The following is an 18,745-nucleotide window of genomic DNA, read 5'->3' on the forward strand; positions in this document are numbered from 1 at the left end:
CTCTCACAATCAAAACATTTTTCGTGCGCAATGGGTGAGTCCGCGTCTCCGAAGGGACGCCGTTGAACCGAACAGCTGACACACATCGCCCGGGAGCTCCCCGGAACAGCGTTTGCTGCACGATGCTTCAGCTGAACGACACGGTGGAGCCGGAGAGTCCGGGCGCTGCCATCCTCCACCCTGCAGACACCGAGGAGGGGGTCGAGGTTGCCTTCACCCCGCCGGAGGCCGGGAGAAGCCTCGGAGCCTCCGTGGCCTGCTGCCCTCCGTTACAGACGCTGACGCCTTTTCACGTGCACAACCCCACCATGCAGGCGAAGGTGAAGGACTACTTCGTGTTCAGGGTAAGTACGTCGGCAGCGCGGCCGATCCGCCTGGTTTTCCAAGTAGGCTGCATCTTTTCACTGCGTGTTCACGAAAGGCAAACAAACACGACCATTACCGTACTTCACATAGCAGCGCATGTGCATTGTCAAAGCTACAGCAGCACCCCACAGGGAGGACTGGTGATGTCTGATGGTTGTGTGATGCTGATCCCCAGCCAGGCACCATCGAGCAGGCTGTGAGCGACATCAGGACCGTGGCACTCCCTTCCGAGGATGGAGAGGTGCTCAGCGTCTGGCTGCTGGCTGAGTGAGTATCCCAGCAGCATGGAACGCATCTATTACCAGCCCGAAACACGAGGCGACTGCTGGGAGAGGAGCTGATGTTTGTGCACTGTGGGGTTTAAATACACGTTCATCTGATGTGTTAAAGCTAAAGACTAAATCTTTAACGGTCGGATTTTTGTTTTCACTTTAGCTGCTCCTCCATATATTTATGTGGTACAGGATATTAAGTGGGTGCCAAAGATTTGATAGTTTTTCCTCATTTTGTACATTTATTGATTTACATTTTTTAAAACATGTTTTCAAATCGTGCTTTATAAGTGTAACAAAAAAAACAGAAAAAAAAACAGCTGGCATATTTTGTTTTTGTGGGTTTCTGCAGAGTTGACCACTGGAACAATGAGAGGGAGAGACTTGTGCTGATAACTGATAGGTAAGTCCAAAAGTACTTTGTTGACCCCCCCCCCATGTTTGAGGAAATATCCCATATGACATTCAACATTGCATGGTTACAGGATTTGACATCTTTTGTTCGCAGGTCGCTGCTGGTGTGCAAGTATGACTTCATCAACCTGTTGTGTCAGCAGGTCATCAGGATCTCTCTCAACGCTGTGGACACGATCTCAGTGGGCGAGTTTGAGTTTCCACCCAAATCCCTCAACAAGTACGGCAGCATGTTTCAGTTGAAGTATATTAATGCCAGTGTTAACAAGTGGCTTGAGAAACTGTTAAAATATTGCAGGGAAGTTTTTTTGTTTGTTGCTTAGTTGTAAAAAAAAAAAAAAAAAAAAAAAAAAGATTTGACAGTTCAAGTTCTGCATTGTTGGTAACATTATTGTTATTTTATGTGGCAAAATTAGTAATAAGCTTATTTTTTTTAAGGTTTACAAAACGATGTATTGTAAAGAAAGTGGTAAATACAGAATATGGAGATGAAAATTAAGAAATGGAAGAGATAAAAAAAAAAAAGGCTGTAAGAATTCAGTTTTTTTTTTTTAAAGTCTCTCTCTCAACATTCTTGGCTCAGCTCAGTAGCTGTGCTTTTGTGTGCTACTGGCACATTTAACTGGCCGATCCTTTAGTCACATTGCTCTTCTTACAGGAGGGAAGGCTACGGGATCCGTGTCCAGTGGGACAAACGTCCTCGGGCCTCGTTCATAAACCGCTGGAACCCCTGGTCTACAGAGATGCCCTACGCCACCCTCACAGAGCACCCCATGGCCCACGCTGATGAGAAGGTGGCCTCTCTCTGCCAGGTATAATCTCTGACTAAATGTGACCAAAATTCATCATCTGTTGTATTTTAAAGCTGACCCTTGTGATTATTTCACAAGACAGACAGTGGTGACTACTGGTGCTGCAGTTCTTTCATGCATAAATAGGCAACAAAACCGCTCTAGCAGTTACAGTCCAATCGAAAACAAAAGACTGATTGATGCCTTGAAAATGACGTCATCCCTACAGAGAATGAGTTATTCATATAACTCTTATTGGCAGGGCAACAACAGTACCCGAGGCCATGTTCTGGGGGTTTGACTGCATTTTCTCCTTCAGTGCCATTAGCATTGCATCATGTAATAAATGGAGCAAGTTAATTTTAGCTGTAAAGTCTCAAGCATATTGATTATTCCACACTTGAGCAGCTCCAGAATGTTATATTCTAGACATAATAAATATATATATATTAATAGATGAGAAGGAGTGTTCTGGTTATATGTGCTTGTTTCTTTACTTACCAAGTTGGACAACTTCAGGACCCAGCTGGTGCAGGCAGTGAAGAAAGCCCATAAGGAGCACCCCATACCCGGTCGGGCTAACGGTGTCCTGATCCTGGAGAGACCCCTGCTCATCGAGACCTATTTGGGCATCATGTCCTTTATCAACAATGAGGCCAAGTTGGGCTACTCCATAACCCGCGGAAAGATCGGCTTCTAAAATCCAGTTTCTCCAAATTACAACCGCGTTCAACCCGTGTGTCCATGTTCCGCTGCACCGTCTGAGGGAGGCTGTCGCTCCACTACAGTGTAATGCACAGTCTGTGTGTGAGTTGAGCCCAGAAGCTGTTTACACAAGTGGTCAGCCTGCTGTAGGTAAATGATGCGCATCACTGCATGGACCCGTCTTTGTTTCTTGGTTGTTTTTCACGCCTTCGGTACCTTTCCCCCCAAAGAGCTGCCATACCTAAGTGGGCCTGCAGGAGTGTAAACCTATGTGACATAAGTTGGACAGAAAGGACAAAGCACTGGCATTAATTCTTCTTCTTATGTACTTATTCTAGATTGAGTTTCTTGTTGTCTCATGCTCCTTCACCACTAACTGACTGCATTGACACACTGTCCAATATAATGAGAAGTGTAGATTTTGGTTGAGGAATGCAAACATCAGGGTTATTTCAGGGTTATGGATGTGCTTTGTTTGGGCTCGTTTCTACAACAAAAAGCAGAGTTCCATATTTGCTACATTAATATGGTTTGAAATGAAGGATCTTATTAGTCGGATCAAAGGGCCATAGGGTAGCTTCACAGAATGGAAGAGCAGCTGTTGGATTGACGGATTGAGTCACGTCACATGATGATTGTAATTTAACAGAAAAAACGTTCCAGGATCTGGGCTTCTGAGCTCAGCTCTGTATAGGAAATAACAGCTAGAATCTTCAGCATCAATCAAACTCGTCCGGTGGAGATGTTAAATGATTACGTTTTACCATCCATCCTCTCTTATTTGCAAATGTTTTGCTTTTTCCGTGCTTAGTATTTATGTCTTTGCTCGGAGTAGCACGCAGAGAGCAGTATTAGCTACTATAGCTAAATGTCCTTGTATGTTACAGATGTTTTATGCAATGTGAACTTGGAAACCATGTCTTTACATTTCTTTGTAAGTTGCCTTAAAAAGTCCTGCAATCGTTTTAGACACATTTTTGCACTCAGCTGCATTTAACCCTGCAGTGGAAATGATAGATTGGTAACAATGAAATACATGCGGACGAAGCTTTACATCAGTTCATTAAGCACACACACACACTGTATCTTGTGAACAGGATTTAGGGGATTTCCCCCCCCCCCCTAAACCACAACCTATAATACATCATTGTACTACCAAAGGTAATGGGTCATATTTTCATGCTTTACAATGCCAATGAATAATTGTATCCCAAGATATCCTTTTCTGGTATTTAATTTTGCACGTTCCCTGCACGTTCAGTTTGCATGACATGTTTTTAAAGGAATATCTTCAATTTATTTGTAAATACTAAATAGGTTTTATTTAGCTGCTGTTAATCTGATGCACTGAACACAGATGCTACTAGAAAATAAATATTTCATTGCAAGTTCTGAAGTCATCTGAAGATGAACTCATTATTATAAACATTTGAAAGAAACCTTTTGCTCTAGATATTTGTAGCACAGGAGTCACAATGGAGAATAATAAATGCAATGTATGTTCTTGTCAGGTCCTCTGCTCTGGTCATTGTTAAGAAGTGCAATTACATTATAGTCATACTGTGAGGGGCATCATCAAAGTGGTTTAAAAGTTGGCTGTAATATTCACACTTTTATAAACAGGACATCATCAGATGATGCTATAAGTATTTCCTGGGCTGAGTAAACTGTTTTGACAAACTGAACGATTTAGTTGTACAACTTTTAGTAACTCACATTAAGCTGCATCATTTATAACAAATTTTATTCACAATTTCAAGGTAAAACACATACAAAATACAGTGAAATCTATAAAACTTTGTAAACCTATCTTCTCACAGTGTTTTAAATTAGTGCTTCAGTTTGCATTTGGTTATTTAAATAAAAATCCATTCTGCGTCTCTGAGGAGGGAATGTAATGGCAGGTTTTCCGTATATTTCAACTTGACAAGAAAAGGAGCATCCCAGTAACCTGCACCGAGGGCCTTTGAAAAAAAACTTGGCTACGAGCTACAGTTCAGCATGTGGAAGTTGAGATTTTAAGGAGTGTTCCCATCAGTCTTTTTGTTGACGACATAACTCACTCGAAGTGTGCACGGCTAATTAAGCCAGACCTGTATCAGCCAGACCTGTATCCAGTCATTCTTGAGACCTGTGATTACTGCGTTTTACTTGTCCTCCTGGTCGGTGTCCATGTAGCACAAACACAGCTGCTCTTTCCCGAGCAGGATCAGAGAGTCTCCACTGCAGTGCCAGTTTAGAGACTGGACCTGGAAACCACCTGGCAGCGTAGAGAGGGGCAGGGGCAAGTGTGATCACTACGTCATTACTCATACACAAAAGGAAGGTGGGGAAAAAACATTGTGCATAAAAATACAGATTCAGCTTTGTTGGTTTGCAAACCATAAAAAGTAGTTTGTTTTTTGAATTCTGAATTACATTTTCTGTTGATTTTTTTTCTTGGGGTTTCTAAGTACACACCCACCTTTCAGGCTAAATGAAAATGAACAGCAACAGAGATGAACACCACAAATGTAAAACGTTAGAAACCATTTAAAAAATTAAGAGCTTAACCTTGGACACGTTTCACTGTGATCAAGTCATAAATATTAGTTTCAGGCTTGTCATGGTCAAAACAGTGACTCTTCCAACAAGCAGAAGTTGCCTTGTGCAGCTGGTTTACGGTTAGACAGACATTAGAGTGTACTGGCCTTCCTTTATATCTGAGAACACCATAATGGAGCTGTGTATTCCAGCTTCTTACCTTCAGTGGGGACTTGGACGGAAACGCAGCCTGCCGGGGACCAAAGGTAGAGTTTGGTGTTGCCTGTACACAGTGCTAGACGGGGGCGTCGGGGGTCCCACTGAAAGCAACGCACGGCTGATGTCTGCTCAAGCACACTCACCAGGTTCATCTTCTGAATGTCCCACACCCAGACAACACTGGCCATGTTGTCTACGGTAAGAGAAACACAGGTGCACACTCAATACCGCTCTCAGTTCATAGAACCGTGAGACACCAGAATCACAGAAAAAACACTAAAGTAGCTGTTTTTTTTTATTTTTTTTAACAAAAGGGTGAATTTAATTCAGTTAACAGTTCCTCCAGTTTATGGCAAGTTAGACTTTAATTTACCATACTTTACCATAACAAAAATGTAAGAAAAGAAATAAAATTACTTTTGAATGAATTGAATTTGAATTAATTTTGCCCGAATGTTTATTGTAACATAAAGTACTTCCCAAGCTTCCCAGTGCATCTTCTCAGAGCATTTCAGTTGCGAACAGTTGCAACAAAATATGAGGGTTGTTGGCTCTGTTATCCTGATATGGGTGATGTTAATGCAAGCTTCATTCGGTCAATTATTGAAACATTTTTTGATTGTCTGATGTTATCAGTTATTTTGAGAATTTAAATTGCAATTCCAAAGAAAATAGATTCATAAAACTCTCGGACTTTTGAAAGATTTCTTTAACACATTTTTATACCAATTAAGACTTTATTTTTATGTTATCTGAATAAGATTAATAAATACATTCCTTTTCAGAAGGATCTACTGGAACCCACTTGGGATTACAATGAAGGTAAAAGCTGTAAAGTCTTACCGTTTTTGGTGGCTAGATAGCGACTGTCGGAGCTGAATGCTAAAGTAGAGACACCGATCTTGGGGTTGGCTCGGTCTGGGTCCGGTTTGACTACAGGAATTTGGACGGGCAGAGGGCAGATCTCATCTGGAACAGTCAACCACAACAAAGAGTTTGTAAAGTGACAAAGTTGGTTACTTGACCTGGGTAGTTTCAGTCAAATATTGCTCTATTCTTTTTTAAGGGTGACATACATTTACTCTGGGTGTTGAAGAGGGTGGTGCCAACTGTGATGTTGTGTAGCGATAGGTCATCACTGCCAACAGCTATCTTTTTCTCCACTTCCTTATAAACCACCTTGAAACACAAAAGACAGTTAATAATTGCACTGCGTTGCCTGCAAGGCTCATCATAAAGGCTGGAAAATACTCACTGCTTTTGTGTCGTTGATGGATGATGGGTGCTCAAACTGTGTGATTTTTTTCCACGTGATATGATTGAGGATGCGCACCTTACATGAAGGAAATTAAGTCTGGTCATTTACCTTGTATGGATATTGATCAAAAAAAGCAAATCCTATTTAATGCGAACATACTTTTTCATCATAACTGCCAATGGCCAGGAACTGGCTGCTGGGGCTCCAGGTCACAGACTTGACACCCAGTGACCAATCATAAGCACTGTAGGTTGACAGCAATCGGCCATCCAAAGAATACAACAGCACCTTGTACTGTGGGGAGGATACACACACACAAAACGGTAGTACCATCCATTAATCCTGACCCTACTAGGCTTGGTCAATTGTACTTTGACAAAAAGGATGCCTCACAGTAACCGTAACATCATCATCATCATCATCATCATCATCATTTTCGTCGTCATTTATTTTACAGTTCTGTTACAATAGGAATTTATGTTGCTAGTATTAAATTGTAGTATTTCTTCAACAGATGACAGCTTTGTAAACAGGTACACTTTGTAAATGTGCTTTATTGTTAACTTCAATACTCAAATGTCACAAAGCAACATGTGACGTCACTAACCATATCAACGTACGTCCTCATGTCTCATCCACATGGAAGAAAACCCCTAACATCATCATAATGAACGTGAACAACAGACATGGTTATTTTAGTTCTCACAGCTGTCGAGCTAGCATGTTAGCATTGGGAAATGTAGTCTGCCCAGCATTATGGAAGACTGCATGAGTGTGTGCAGGTACACAGGTAGGTAGACAGGCAGGTAAACCATCCAATCATTTTATGCGGGTGCAATGAAATTATTGGACGGACTAACCACGGAGAACATCTTTGACCGATCTATAGTTGAGGATAACTTATTGTCCATATGTCTCATAATTCCTCTTGACATTCACATTATTTAGGGTTTTTCTTCAAAATGAATCAGTTATTTGGCGTCTGGCTATCGAAGACAAAATTAACCAAAAATGACATCCCTAGTGAAAGGATATTCTTTATTGATTGCTGTCATGTCATCAAATGACCTACTCTAGCTCCAGCGGAGCGGAAGGAGTTCAACAAGTCTGTAAGGCCAATGACTCACCTCCAGACAGCTATCCCACACTGCCAGCACACAGCCGTTGGGAGACCACTCCAACCCCGCCAGGTCCTGTGTCTCAGTCTCAAAATGCTGTGACAGAGTCAAATGAAAACAAATCAATTTACGATACACATTTACAGAAAACAAACATGTCCCTTTCTCTGTATACATTCTTACTAAAGAAAAGCAATATTAAAATGATTTTGCCAAACTTGAATAAAAGACACATGATGCTTTCAAGGAATAAAGATCTGGAGTCTATGTGGCAGTAAAGCTCAGCACAGTGTAACGCAAATCATGTTTGAGATGTTTTACTAAATGATAGTATGGCGGATGCCGTACATCTTTTAGGTCACCTACATTTAGATTTCTTCTACTGTTGCTTACTTAGCTTACTCAAATGTCAAATGTATAATCATGGTCATAAAACGCAAGTAAAATATTTACTTACCCTGAGCAAATGCCAGTCGTCACACACAAATACACTGACATAGTCTTTGCAGTCACGGCGTTCAGCCAAGGCCATATAACAGCCATCTCTGCTGAAATCTATACCTGTGGGTTAAAGATGGAAGAAAACTATAATTAAACCAGTTATGGCTTATAATTACAAGTATGATAGAGATCTTACAGTGATAATGACACCATAACAACTCAGAAATATAGAATGCAAAAAAAAACCCAAAAGCAGAGAAAGACATGCATTAGTTAGGTACCATATTGCCCTTGAAAAGGATGTATCAAGTAATCTAGAAAGTTAAATATGACAAAATAAAGATTTTCAAATTTGATCAAACCATCTGTATATATTGGCTGAAAAGAACAATAAACTATGCCAATAACTTAATATGTAACCTAGTGGCTCCCTGTTTATTTCATCCAATGTGATATCTGAAACGTTGGCACCATCACGTAGCTGGTATGTAACTATCATGGCATATCATATTATTTATGTGACGGGTTAGGGGATACACGGGTCGCAGAGGGACATAGTATTGCATGCGGAAAATGGGGAGAGTCACGGACAATCATTTTTCCCCAAGCTGCTGACAGAACTGTTATGAAGAGCATGCCCCATTTACTGAACAGGGGCACAGCTGTCAGCAAAGAGGACCGTAGTTTGGCCTCATATCCATAAAGTAAAGAACGGCATGTGGTTCATGAGGGCACGCTGAGACACTCAGACTACTGCTAATACATATACACTTATAAGCCACAAGAAAAGAAATAAAACATCGTTCTCATACTGACCTTTCTGACATGCTTTGGGATACTTGATGTAAGATACAGCTTTGGTGCACAGGGACCAGACGGTGACTCTCAGCTGTCAAGTAAAGAGGGGAAAATCACAGTGGATTATCTCGCAAGAGAAAGTATGACAAACACACTGTACTGCCAGGCAGCACTAAGGGTGTAAGGGTAACTGCTGTTGCTAATACGTTTGACCAAGTTATGTACTGCCTGCGGCAGTATAAGCGCAGTTTTCATTACTCTCTAGTGGACAGCAGACTTATACTGTGATAGCGAAAATCACAGCGATAGCTGAAATTGGACAACAATATCGGTTCTGATAATTCTGATAAATCTGTCAGGTTCTACTCAAAACACAACATGTAAAAGAATCTTGGACTAGGGATGGGGTTTTGAATAAAAAGAGGGTTTTACAAGCCACTACGAGGAAAACTACATAAGGATTTGGACCAGATACCGTCTCTACTAGACGTCGATGTGACATATCAATTCAACCACCAGCCTTCGGTAAGCCGATCTCAACTGCGGCTGGGTTTTAATAAGTGTTGTGTATGGTGACTGGGTGTCAACAGCGACCTAATAAGAGCTCAATCAACCAGGCCACAGGCCTAATGATGCCTCTAAGTGCTCCTCTAAACCCCAAGACTTGTCCATCAACTGGGCCGATCCAGACTACAGTCCAGGCTAGCGAGGTCTGTCATGCCCTTTAACGGCTGTGGACAGAGTGCCTTATGTGTCTGAAGAGGTCTACAACAAATCTCAATGAGGGATATGAGACACTGACATGGAATCCATCCACCACTAGATGGACAGCCCTGTAAGGTCCTGAGTGTGTATTTCCACAGGGAATGAACACTTATGTTTAAGGGTTGCAGTCACTGACAGGGATTGAAAGATTCTCCCGATTAAATTAGGACTTGACACATAATAAATAACCCCGATCCAAAACATTGATACATATAGGACCACTGATGTAATTTTAGACAAGTGTGACAAATTAACAAGCGCATTGCATAGCCAGCAGGATGTGTATATTTCAACAAATGAGAAGCAGTGCCAAAGAACAACTATCTGGCCACAAGTCGGCATAACAAAGAGACCACATGCGAGACCCAGCAGTCTCAAATCAACAAGATTGGTGGGACTCGGCTTACGAATCGATGCAGCATGTTTCGACTCACGTACCAGTATGATATGTGCTATCTTGGCCTTCAAGAAGCACATCACAGTATTTAGGACACTGTTAGAGAAACTATGGTCTGTAACACAGTACAGTTGCTTGGGTGTTTAAGTGTTCACTGAGAAAGCTGAAAGGCCACTGTCAACAATAACAGGAAAGGACAGTCCACAATGCATTGAATATAAAAGGTGTATGTAAATGCAGAGTATACATCTTCATAAGCCACTGTGTTTGAGCAGTTCTGTAGTTTGACCTACAATAGGTTAATATCTGAGCACTGCTTTCCTGATGCTGCAAAATTAAAGACGTGTCTTGTTTGATCCTCTCTTATACTCAACATCTATGACAGTAGTCATTATTAACAATCTAAATATCATGCAAGCGCCCCTCTAGAACATTAAAGGTGTTAAATGCATGGCACTTACACCTTCTTTTATAGCTTAATCGTAAGCCAATATGATGTGGGAGCATAAAGACCTGTCTGATCAGGTTTTTTAAGTATTTAAGATGTGAAAATGTTTAAAACTGTACACTAGTCATCGAGACTCATGGAGATGCATTCCTTTTCTCATAGGAAAACAAGTAAAGTTGCCACAAAACAAATAACAAATACAAGTTGAGCTTGTAACAGAGGAAAAATACAGCAACATTCTGGAGAACCCTGTATATATATATATATATATACACACACACACACACACACACACACACACACACACACACACACACACACACACACACACACACACACACACACACACACACACACACACACACACAAATAACAACAATAATAAATGATTCTTCAAATAAAAAATGTAAGCCTACTCTTAATGCTGTGTTTTGCGAATGTGCAGTGCTAAAACTACTGAAGTGACAAGGCTTTCATCACAGTGCCCAGACAGACATTTGAACCGGGCCAAGTCTGTCACCTCACTGGGCTGAAGTGCCGACCCTCCTGTTTTGTCAAGACATCCAGCTGTGTAGACCCTCTAATAACACCTCACTGCACGCTTCCTGGACATCCCCTCAGACATGGTGCCATGACAACCGATATCAACATTGCTCAAACACAAACACACTTACACTTCTTAGATGCCTTGAACCCACCACATAGGGGATGTGGGGAGATCAAGACCCGAAAGGCTGTGTAACTTTAAACTGGGTGGAGGAAGGGTAGCATGAAGAAAATAGGTGGGAAATGCTTTTCCATGTGGGGCGGTATGCAATAAGATCCTTAGCTGGTAAAGCTACACTTTAGATGAAGTATCCTCACCAAAGGTGAGCAGTAGCTTGAAGATGGGGGTGGCGTCAAAAGGCAAAACTTAAATACAACAGCTTTTCTTTATTGATCAGAGATGGACAAATTTAAATCTGCATCAGGGTTAGCATAACTGCAAATGGTGACCAGTACTGGCTGTAATTACAGACATTAGAACGGACAAGTACATTAAAGTATTGTTTTGATCTCTAAATGTACAAGGCTTCCTAATGTTTCCTAAGGTTCCTTCAAATGTTTACCAGCAGACGGCTCGCTTGGCCGGTGGCGAGCGGAGTGTTGTGCAACGGCTCTGCAAGGCAGATGTGTCTGCAGACATTTTGTTTATCGGCCTCGTGAGCGCAGGCAGGCAGGCATAAACCTATCAGCTATTCTTTGTGCACGCCTATCTGAGTGGGAGAGAATGGGCGAGTGTATTTGATGTCATATAGGCCTATCTGTCAGCAGAGGATTAGACTGCAGGCATTCCACCGAGGAAGCCATCTCAAACCAATATAGCCTATTTCTCCTGTTACAGCCTCATGATTCTACCAAGGAACTGGACACTCTCCTGGCCCACATGTAGGTATGGGTGAGCTATTGTCCTGTGTTGCAGTACAGCAGCTGCCTACGTTTGCAGTTTAGTCCTGTAGCGTCGTTGCCAACAATGCTACATGCTAGCAAGTCTCCAGCAGTACTGGCCAAGAATCCTATTGCTAATCCAATCCCAACAATGTAAAACCATTAGAGAAGTCAGGCTCAATGATGTCCTTGGCAAGAGTTTTTCCACACACACTTTATCACCCCTCAGCTGGTAAAGGTGGATTAACATGGATCTTCGAGTGGCATTTTGTGAGGTCCTAAGATAAACGATTGGGAATTCAAATAGGAGACAACTTGCATGAAGTCTCGCAATACATAAGCTAGGTTCAGCAATAAGACTCTCTGATAAATATTTGACATGGCGCCATCTCATATTTTACAACAACTGTTTTTTTTAACACGTCTGCCTAAAAATGTATTGTAGTTCTACCGTGAAATGTTTAAGGAAAACCTCAATAGCATTTCTAGCTACCTGGAAAAGAGGTTATTCTGATAGCACTAGAGACACTACATGCTTCGTCATTCTCCGACTGTCACAATGTCAGCTGTAAGCTAATAAATGATTGTGTACCCGCCAGTCACAAAGATTTGAAAATATTCCGTTTGGGTTAAAAAGAAATCACACTGTAATAGTTACAGACAGACAGCCAGCCAGCCACACACACACACACACACACACACAAAGTGGCACGATCCACACCATCGGCAGCTGTCCCTAAACAAGTTAATATAGCAGGCTGTTTATGAGTGGGGCTGAAATTCAAACCTGACACGAACACCCGTCTGGCACAGCCTTAATGAAATGTTGGGTTGGGGTGAAGGTAAGTTCAGTGGGCCCCTTAGTAATGTGGTAGCCAGTGCCTAATTTGCCTCTATTAAATTAGTTTTTAAACCTCAACTAGTAAAGGATGCTCAGTATCGGTTAGCAGTTCTTAACTTCCTGCTCACATTAAGGCAGGTTTTTGAACGCACAACAGCACAGGTGAGAGGATGTTGTGATGCATGATGGGATGTGTTGAACTATAAAAAAAATACCCAACATTGACATTTAAAAAATCTGACCATGACAATTATGAATAATATGCCTTTAAACTGTGTGTCAGGGCTTGACATCAGTTTTCTCAGAGCACTTGATCAGAAATATTGAATTTCTGATCAAGTGGTTTGCTTAAGTGTGATTTAAAGGTTAAATGAAGCAGTGTCATTATCTAACCTTTGTATATTATTTTCCAATGATAAAACCAGTAGATGATTACCTATAGCAAAAAACAAATGGCTGCCTGATTGGAAAAACAAGCTCCACAAAACATCTAAAAAGAGATGCTTTGGGGAATACTGGCATAGGGCTGCAACTAACAATTATTTTCATTATTGATTACTCTATCAATAGTTGGCTCTAATATCGATACGGCAATATATTGCGATACTTTGCCGCCCAATACAATATCGATTTTTCAACTCCAAAGATCGATTTTTAAAAAAAAAGTAATGTTTAGACGCGTTGTGAATGCAGTACTTTATCCTTTTTCATTTTATTTTCAATATTTATTCCAGTGAATTTCATTGGAATTAATAAAATAGAGAGGCTGTTTTGAATGAAATCGTTTTGACTCAATTTGTCCTCTGATCAATATCATCTGACGTACATATACAGGTACTTGTGTTTTCATCTTTATTTATATCGCAATATCATGATACGTATCATATCGTGAGGTTCTTGCCAATACTCACCCCTACTCTACAGAATGTCAGAAAACCACTTCCTAAAGCCCAACATCATCAAACTGCTTGCTTTGACCAAATGATGCCTGACATTTTCCAGAAAAAAAACCCCAACTGATCAATTATTCAAATATTTGCCAATTCTTTTTTATGTTGATTGATTAGAGGAAAACACAGTTAGCAGTTCAAAGTGGTTATGAGGACTCATTTGACACAGATACTTTAAAAAAATAATTTGAACAAACATAAGAGGAAAGAGCCTCCATTCTTATTCATAAGATGCAGACAGACACAAAGCAGACATGCCACAGACATTTGCACTCCCTGCACCCTTCTGCACACCAGACACAGTTGTGTCTTGGGCTGCAACACCTGTCAAACAATTCCTGGAGTCAGGTTCAGCATGACAGACGCAGCCCATGGTGCCCCCATCATATTCCACATGGCTCAGGGGTAGCTGCTATTACCCATTACAACATGGGAGGGGGTCATATGTTTTCTTCACTGTCGTTTATCTAATTCTACATCCACACCAATAAGTTTTTGTTGAAAACACATGTTCGCTGCCAACAGCTGTTGTGCCGTTTAATTCAGAATTACCAAACAAGACATGCATTTCCAGGAGTGTTATTATGGACAGAGTTTATTTCTAAAATGGTGCTAAAGTGCTTGTGTGTGCAAACAAGTGAGGATGTAACCTAGGAGCATCATTAATAGGAGTTGTTGCCAAAGAAAATACCAGAACTAGATTGGAAGGGCATATACACATTGCAACCATGTTCCAGAGGTACTTGAGACCCATGTATGACAGGATGCTAACAGGAGGGGAGCTATGAAATCAGGCTGAATACATGCAGCAGGTGGGGGGGTGTAGGGGTGGTCAAGACAGGCTCTGGTGTCCGGCTATTTTCAGGTCCCCCTTCCTTGCGAGCCAGCAACAGTTGAAACCAGACAAGCATATACATAAACACACTTTCGTGCACATGAATGCATACGCACACCAACTTCACACTTACACTGAACTCCGTGGTGTTGAGAATGTGACGTCCGTCTGGACTCCAGCGCGAGGAGACTAGTCCTATTGAGCCCTCATCAATCTTACAGTGCCAGTCTGGCTGTTCCAGAGACCACACCTGAAGAGAAAGGCAGAGAGTCACAGAAGGACAGCAATCAGCCGTCATTGATGACATCCCACACGTATATCCCTAAATTTGATTTCAAACAGTAAGAAACGCTTGAGCATCAGAAACCATGAAGGACTGGCACTGGATACCCCTTCAAAGGTAAGCTACTTGCCCTGTGTTGCACATAAAACTGTTACGCTAGCATGCAGAACTTTTTGTTACCACTGCAGCTCTTTAAAAAGACAGTAATTATTACCAGCTATGTCTGTTGATTAGGATGCGTTATTTCAAAAGTAGTATCCCTAGTTTACATTTATGTTAATGAATCCTTAAAACATTTTTTTTGTTTTGTCTTTATATTGAACAAAAGGGTAAAAGAACGATACGTGTCACTATTATTGATGGTTCATAAATCTTTGTTGTTGTTGTGTTCAATGGTGAATTTAATTTGAAACAACAGCGTATGGGTCTCAGATTTCTGGTGTGCATCCCTTTATATCTTGTGTGTGGTCTACACGTTTAATGTAACATTTCTTTACAACATGACTAACTAGTACACAAATTGATATCCAAATTATTCGACTGCTGTAAATTACTGTTTCGCAAATATTATGCTGCTTTTAACAATAAAACAATCTTATCTTAAACAGTTTAACAAAAAAACTGTGATGTAAATCAGGGTATACATTAAGCAAATGTACAATATTTAAATTAAATTTACAAAATTACTTAAACACTGCCAGTGAAGACACTGTTTATTTTCAAGAGGAAATATTTATTGTTGAAATTATTTCAAAAGTTTATTAACACAGGATGTGGTCGTTTATTGGCACTATAAACAATAGGCTTTTAGGAGTTCAATGTAAAGGCTGTACAAATAAAATCCAGAGAGACTTCATCTTGTATTACCTATAAGTCAAAACTCCAGTTAAAAAATAATTTATTTCCCAGCCTAAACAAATGTACATTCCAATCTTGTTTATATTAAAATGTCTCAATGATACCACTCATAAATCAATAACATAGCTTTTACATACTTCCTCTTCATCATCTCTAAACCAGTATTTACACAGCATGAGGTGTCACATATTCACACTACTGTCCCCTCCTGTCAGCCTACCTGTACCAGTCCCCTCTTGTACATAGCACAGAGGATAAAGAGAGAGTCTGAAGACCAGTCCATGTGGGATATCTGGTCCAGGCAGGTGTAGAGTTGCAGGATCTGCAGTGTGTTCATGTCTCGGACCACCAGCCTATACTGCACACAGGTAGCCTGACGGGTACATCCAAAGAGAGAACAAGGCATCGAACACACTTCACTTTTATCTATGTGCAACTAGCAATCTAACCCTGGGAATTAAAACAAGTGTATTATTTATACTGCATGACGCGACCCAAACTTAACACTTACCAAATATTTCCCATCTGGGGAAACTTTACAGAGTTGGTTGGATTGCTTGAAAACCTCAGAGAAATTCATCTTACAATCACAACAGTTCCTGCGCAAGAAAAAAACAAAACAATACAATTACCACAACTTTTTAAACGCCCAACTGAGTTTGTTTGAACATTAAATGCACCAGAGATGGACGCTTTTGACTGACTGCCTATTTGGATCAACTAGTGCACTTTTCAATCGTCAACACGCGATGGCGCCATGAGTCCAATAAATAAACACGCGTTACACAGTAAACACTCAACACACGTTGCACACACTGCAAAATAAATAGTTACGGTATTCTCTTATGCAACAATGGGAATTAATAATAATGCACTGCATGGGGAAAGCACTGTGTAAAACTGGATTGAGTCCGTTTCAAAACAAAGACTCGGCAGAAAGAACTCAGCTACGGGTAGCTAAGTTAGCCTAGCCTGAGCTAGTTGACTCGCAATTAATAGTAGCGAAGTAAGGCCACACATTAACGCCGTCTAAATCACGACTTCATTGCTATTACATGGTCTAGCTGTGAACGTGTTTAGGTAGCGTCTAAGGCAGTAAAACCAGTAGCTTACATGCTAAGGTAAAGTTAGCTATTAGTTGTCACTGGACTCAACACAGCCGTTAGCAAATGACGCTAGTCGCACTTTAGCAGGAAGCTGACCGCCACTATCTTCGCCCTCATTGGTACAACTTACCTCTGACGGTAATTGTGTTGCTTTCGTGACTTTAACGAGAGACGCAAAGTGCTAGGAGCAGCTGATAACCTTTTTACTTCGCATGGTTGTCAGGCTGTTGTTCTAACTGTTGCTCGTTCGTTTGGATGAGCCGATGACAACGAACCGAAGCTGTCCAATCAGCTGCGTCTGTCGCGCTTTGCCTTCTGGGAAATGCAGTTCATTATTGTGTTTCCTCAGTTCTTGCTGCGTTGACGTGTCAACCTCTGTGTGTATGTAGTAATATAATATCCGTATATAATAAAGTTATAAAAGCGACTACATATATTTTTCTATTACAGGCTATACGTATACATATATGTATACATACATACATACATACATACATACATACATACACACACACACACACACACACACACACACACATATATATATATATATATATATATATTTATAATATTTATAATATTTTTATACTTAGGCCTAATTACTTTTCATGTCCCGCAGCTGGAAAGGGTTTCCCGCTTACATGTGCGCCCAAACCGCGCTACCGCCTCCCTTCTTCTTCCAGCGCAAAAAAAAAAAAAAAGAAAAAAAAAAAGAAAAACCGTTTCGCCTCCTCCTTGGTCTCTCTCAGCAAAGCTCACACTTGCCTCTACAGCATGCAAATCACTTTTCCTCTTGTGTCTCCGCAGATAGTGCTGTTTCTCAGAAAAGTCAATCATCTTCATCCGCTGTTATCATACCGTAAAGTCGGTCGATTTTTCACTTTTTTGTAGTTGCTGGTTGTTTATGGAGGGTCACTCTCTTGGCATGTTTGATAATAAACAGGCAGGTGCTCGGCGCGACATAAATCTTGGGTATTTGGATTGGAGTAATAACCTTCAGGTACGTTGATTTATTTGAATCGCCAGCAGTAGGGGTATTGATTTAGAATGAACTGATGTCATATATATTTTTTTTAATTATTATTTCAGGCCTAGTTTGTCAGTAGACTATTTATTGTTTATCAAAATTACGAATAAAACGGAGTTGTTGACAGGGAAGTGCCAGCTTAGGTTAAGAATTTGCATTTTGGCTGTAAGATTCCAGCTATTTAAAGAGTCTTAGTTTTAAATCTTTCTGGTTATTTTGTTGATGCGATTTCAGCTTGTCGTCGATTTGGGCTAATAGTTTGTTCTGTATTATGTATTCAAGTGTAGTCCCGTATATAATTGGTCTAATGGGTTAATACAAATCTATTGTCTGACCAAAAATATATCGGCCTTACAAAGGATCCCTATAGTAGACATGCACGATGAAATAGGCCTAAGTGTAATATTACTATCCCTAACTCGATTTTCTTTATATCGATATATATATATATATATATATATATATATATATATATATATCGATCATTCAATTATCCAACAAAATAATGATCGTCCAAATGAAATATTTCACTTGGGGCTCGAATCTAAAACAATTAATTTCTTCTCAGTAGGGACTGTGTAATTTTATGTGTGAGTAAAATGGCCCTTGGGAAGGCAGTGTGTGTGTGCGTGTGTGTGTGTGTGTGTGTTGTCATGGGTGCTGTAACCCAGGAAGGGAGACACAAAGTAGAAGACAGGTGAATATCAGTGAAGCACAATGTCAAACTTGATTGGAGGGTCTGGCATGAAGGTAAAGAACCAGCAGAGGCCGTGCTTTACAGAAATGACACAGACATGTTCTTTGTTCAAATAACAAGTGGCACGTGTTAATAAATACATAATATACATATTGATATGAGAGATACACATTTCTTGTCGATACATGGAAATATTGTAATATCT

At 40.5% G+C, this 18,745-nt stretch overlaps 3 protein-coding genes across 4 annotated transcripts in view; 2 read left to right on the top strand and 1 right to left on the bottom strand.

Annotated features, from left to right (window-relative positions):
• tprg1l (tumor protein p63 regulated 1-like) lies at positions 1-3,191 on the top strand. The gene is made up of 6 exons (XM_084015793.1): positions 1-344; positions 542-633; positions 991-1,041; positions 1,147-1,272; positions 1,711-1,864; positions 2,349-3,191. The coding sequence occupies exons 1-6, from the start codon at positions 123-125 to the stop codon at positions 2,541-2,543; spliced, it is 840 nt and encodes a 279-aa protein (XP_083871919.1). The 5' UTR covers positions 1-122; the 3' UTR covers positions 2,544-3,191.
• On the bottom strand, positions 2,771-17,073 carry wrap73 (WD repeat containing, antisense to TP73). Its single transcript, XM_084015792.1, has 13 exons — positions 16,947-17,073; positions 16,222-16,309; positions 15,931-16,083; positions 14,703-14,819; positions 8,924-8,996; positions 8,124-8,227; positions 7,676-7,762; positions 6,708-6,842; positions 6,546-6,623; positions 6,367-6,469; positions 6,134-6,259; positions 5,292-5,483; positions 2,771-4,808 (listed from the first exon to the last, which is right to left on the bottom strand). The coding sequence occupies exons 2-13, from the start codon at positions 16,288-16,290 to the stop codon at positions 4,696-4,698; spliced, it is 1,350 nt and encodes a 449-aa protein (XP_083871918.1). The 5' UTR covers positions 16,291-16,309; positions 16,947-17,073; the 3' UTR covers positions 2,771-4,695.
• Positions 14,923-18,745, top strand: part of tp73 (tumor protein p73) — a gene marked incomplete at its 3' end in the record, with an annotated part of 24,561 nt that continues 20,738 nt past the window's right edge. For both annotated transcript variants that reach the window (XM_084015789.1, XM_084015791.1), the window contains exon 1: positions 14,923-14,969. In XM_084015789.1, the coding sequence (XP_083871915.1) occupies positions 14,938-14,969 (32 nt within the window). In that variant the 5' untranslated portion in view covers positions 14,923-14,937. The remainder of the gene's footprint in view (positions 14,970-18,745) is intronic.

Source organism: Eutrigla gurnardus (genome assembly GCF_963514095.1).
Source record: "Eutrigla gurnardus genome assembly, chromosome: 8".
NCBI classification, from domain to species: Eukaryota; Metazoa; Chordata; class Actinopteri; order Perciformes; family Triglidae; genus Eutrigla; species Eutrigla gurnardus.

Bases quoted from the DNA above. Each gene is read 5' to 3' on its own strand.
- tprg1l (XM_084015793.1), top strand. From the start codon at position 123: ATGCTTCAGCTGAACGACACGGTGGAGCCGGAGAGTCCGGGCGCTGCC. The intron at 345-541 runs GTAAGTACGTCG...GCTGATCCCCAG, and splicing joins AGGACTACTTCGTGTTCAGG to CCAGGCACCATCGAGCAGGC. The intron at 1,865-2,348 runs GTATAATCTCTG...TTACTTACCAAG, and splicing joins AGGTGGCCTCTCTCTGCCAG to TTGGACAACTTCAGGACCCA.
- wrap73 (XM_084015792.1), bottom strand. From the start codon at position 16,290: ATGAATTTCTCTGAGGTTTTCAAGCAATCCAACCAACTCTGTAAAGTT. The intron at 16,084-16,221 runs GTAAGTGTTAAG...TGTACCCGTCAG, and splicing joins CCCCAGATGGGAAATATTTG to GCTACCTGTGTGCAGTATAG. The intron at 14,820-15,930 runs GTAGGCTGACAG...CTTTCTCTTCAG, and splicing joins ACAAGAGGGGACTGGTACAG to GTGTGGTCTCTGGAACAGCC.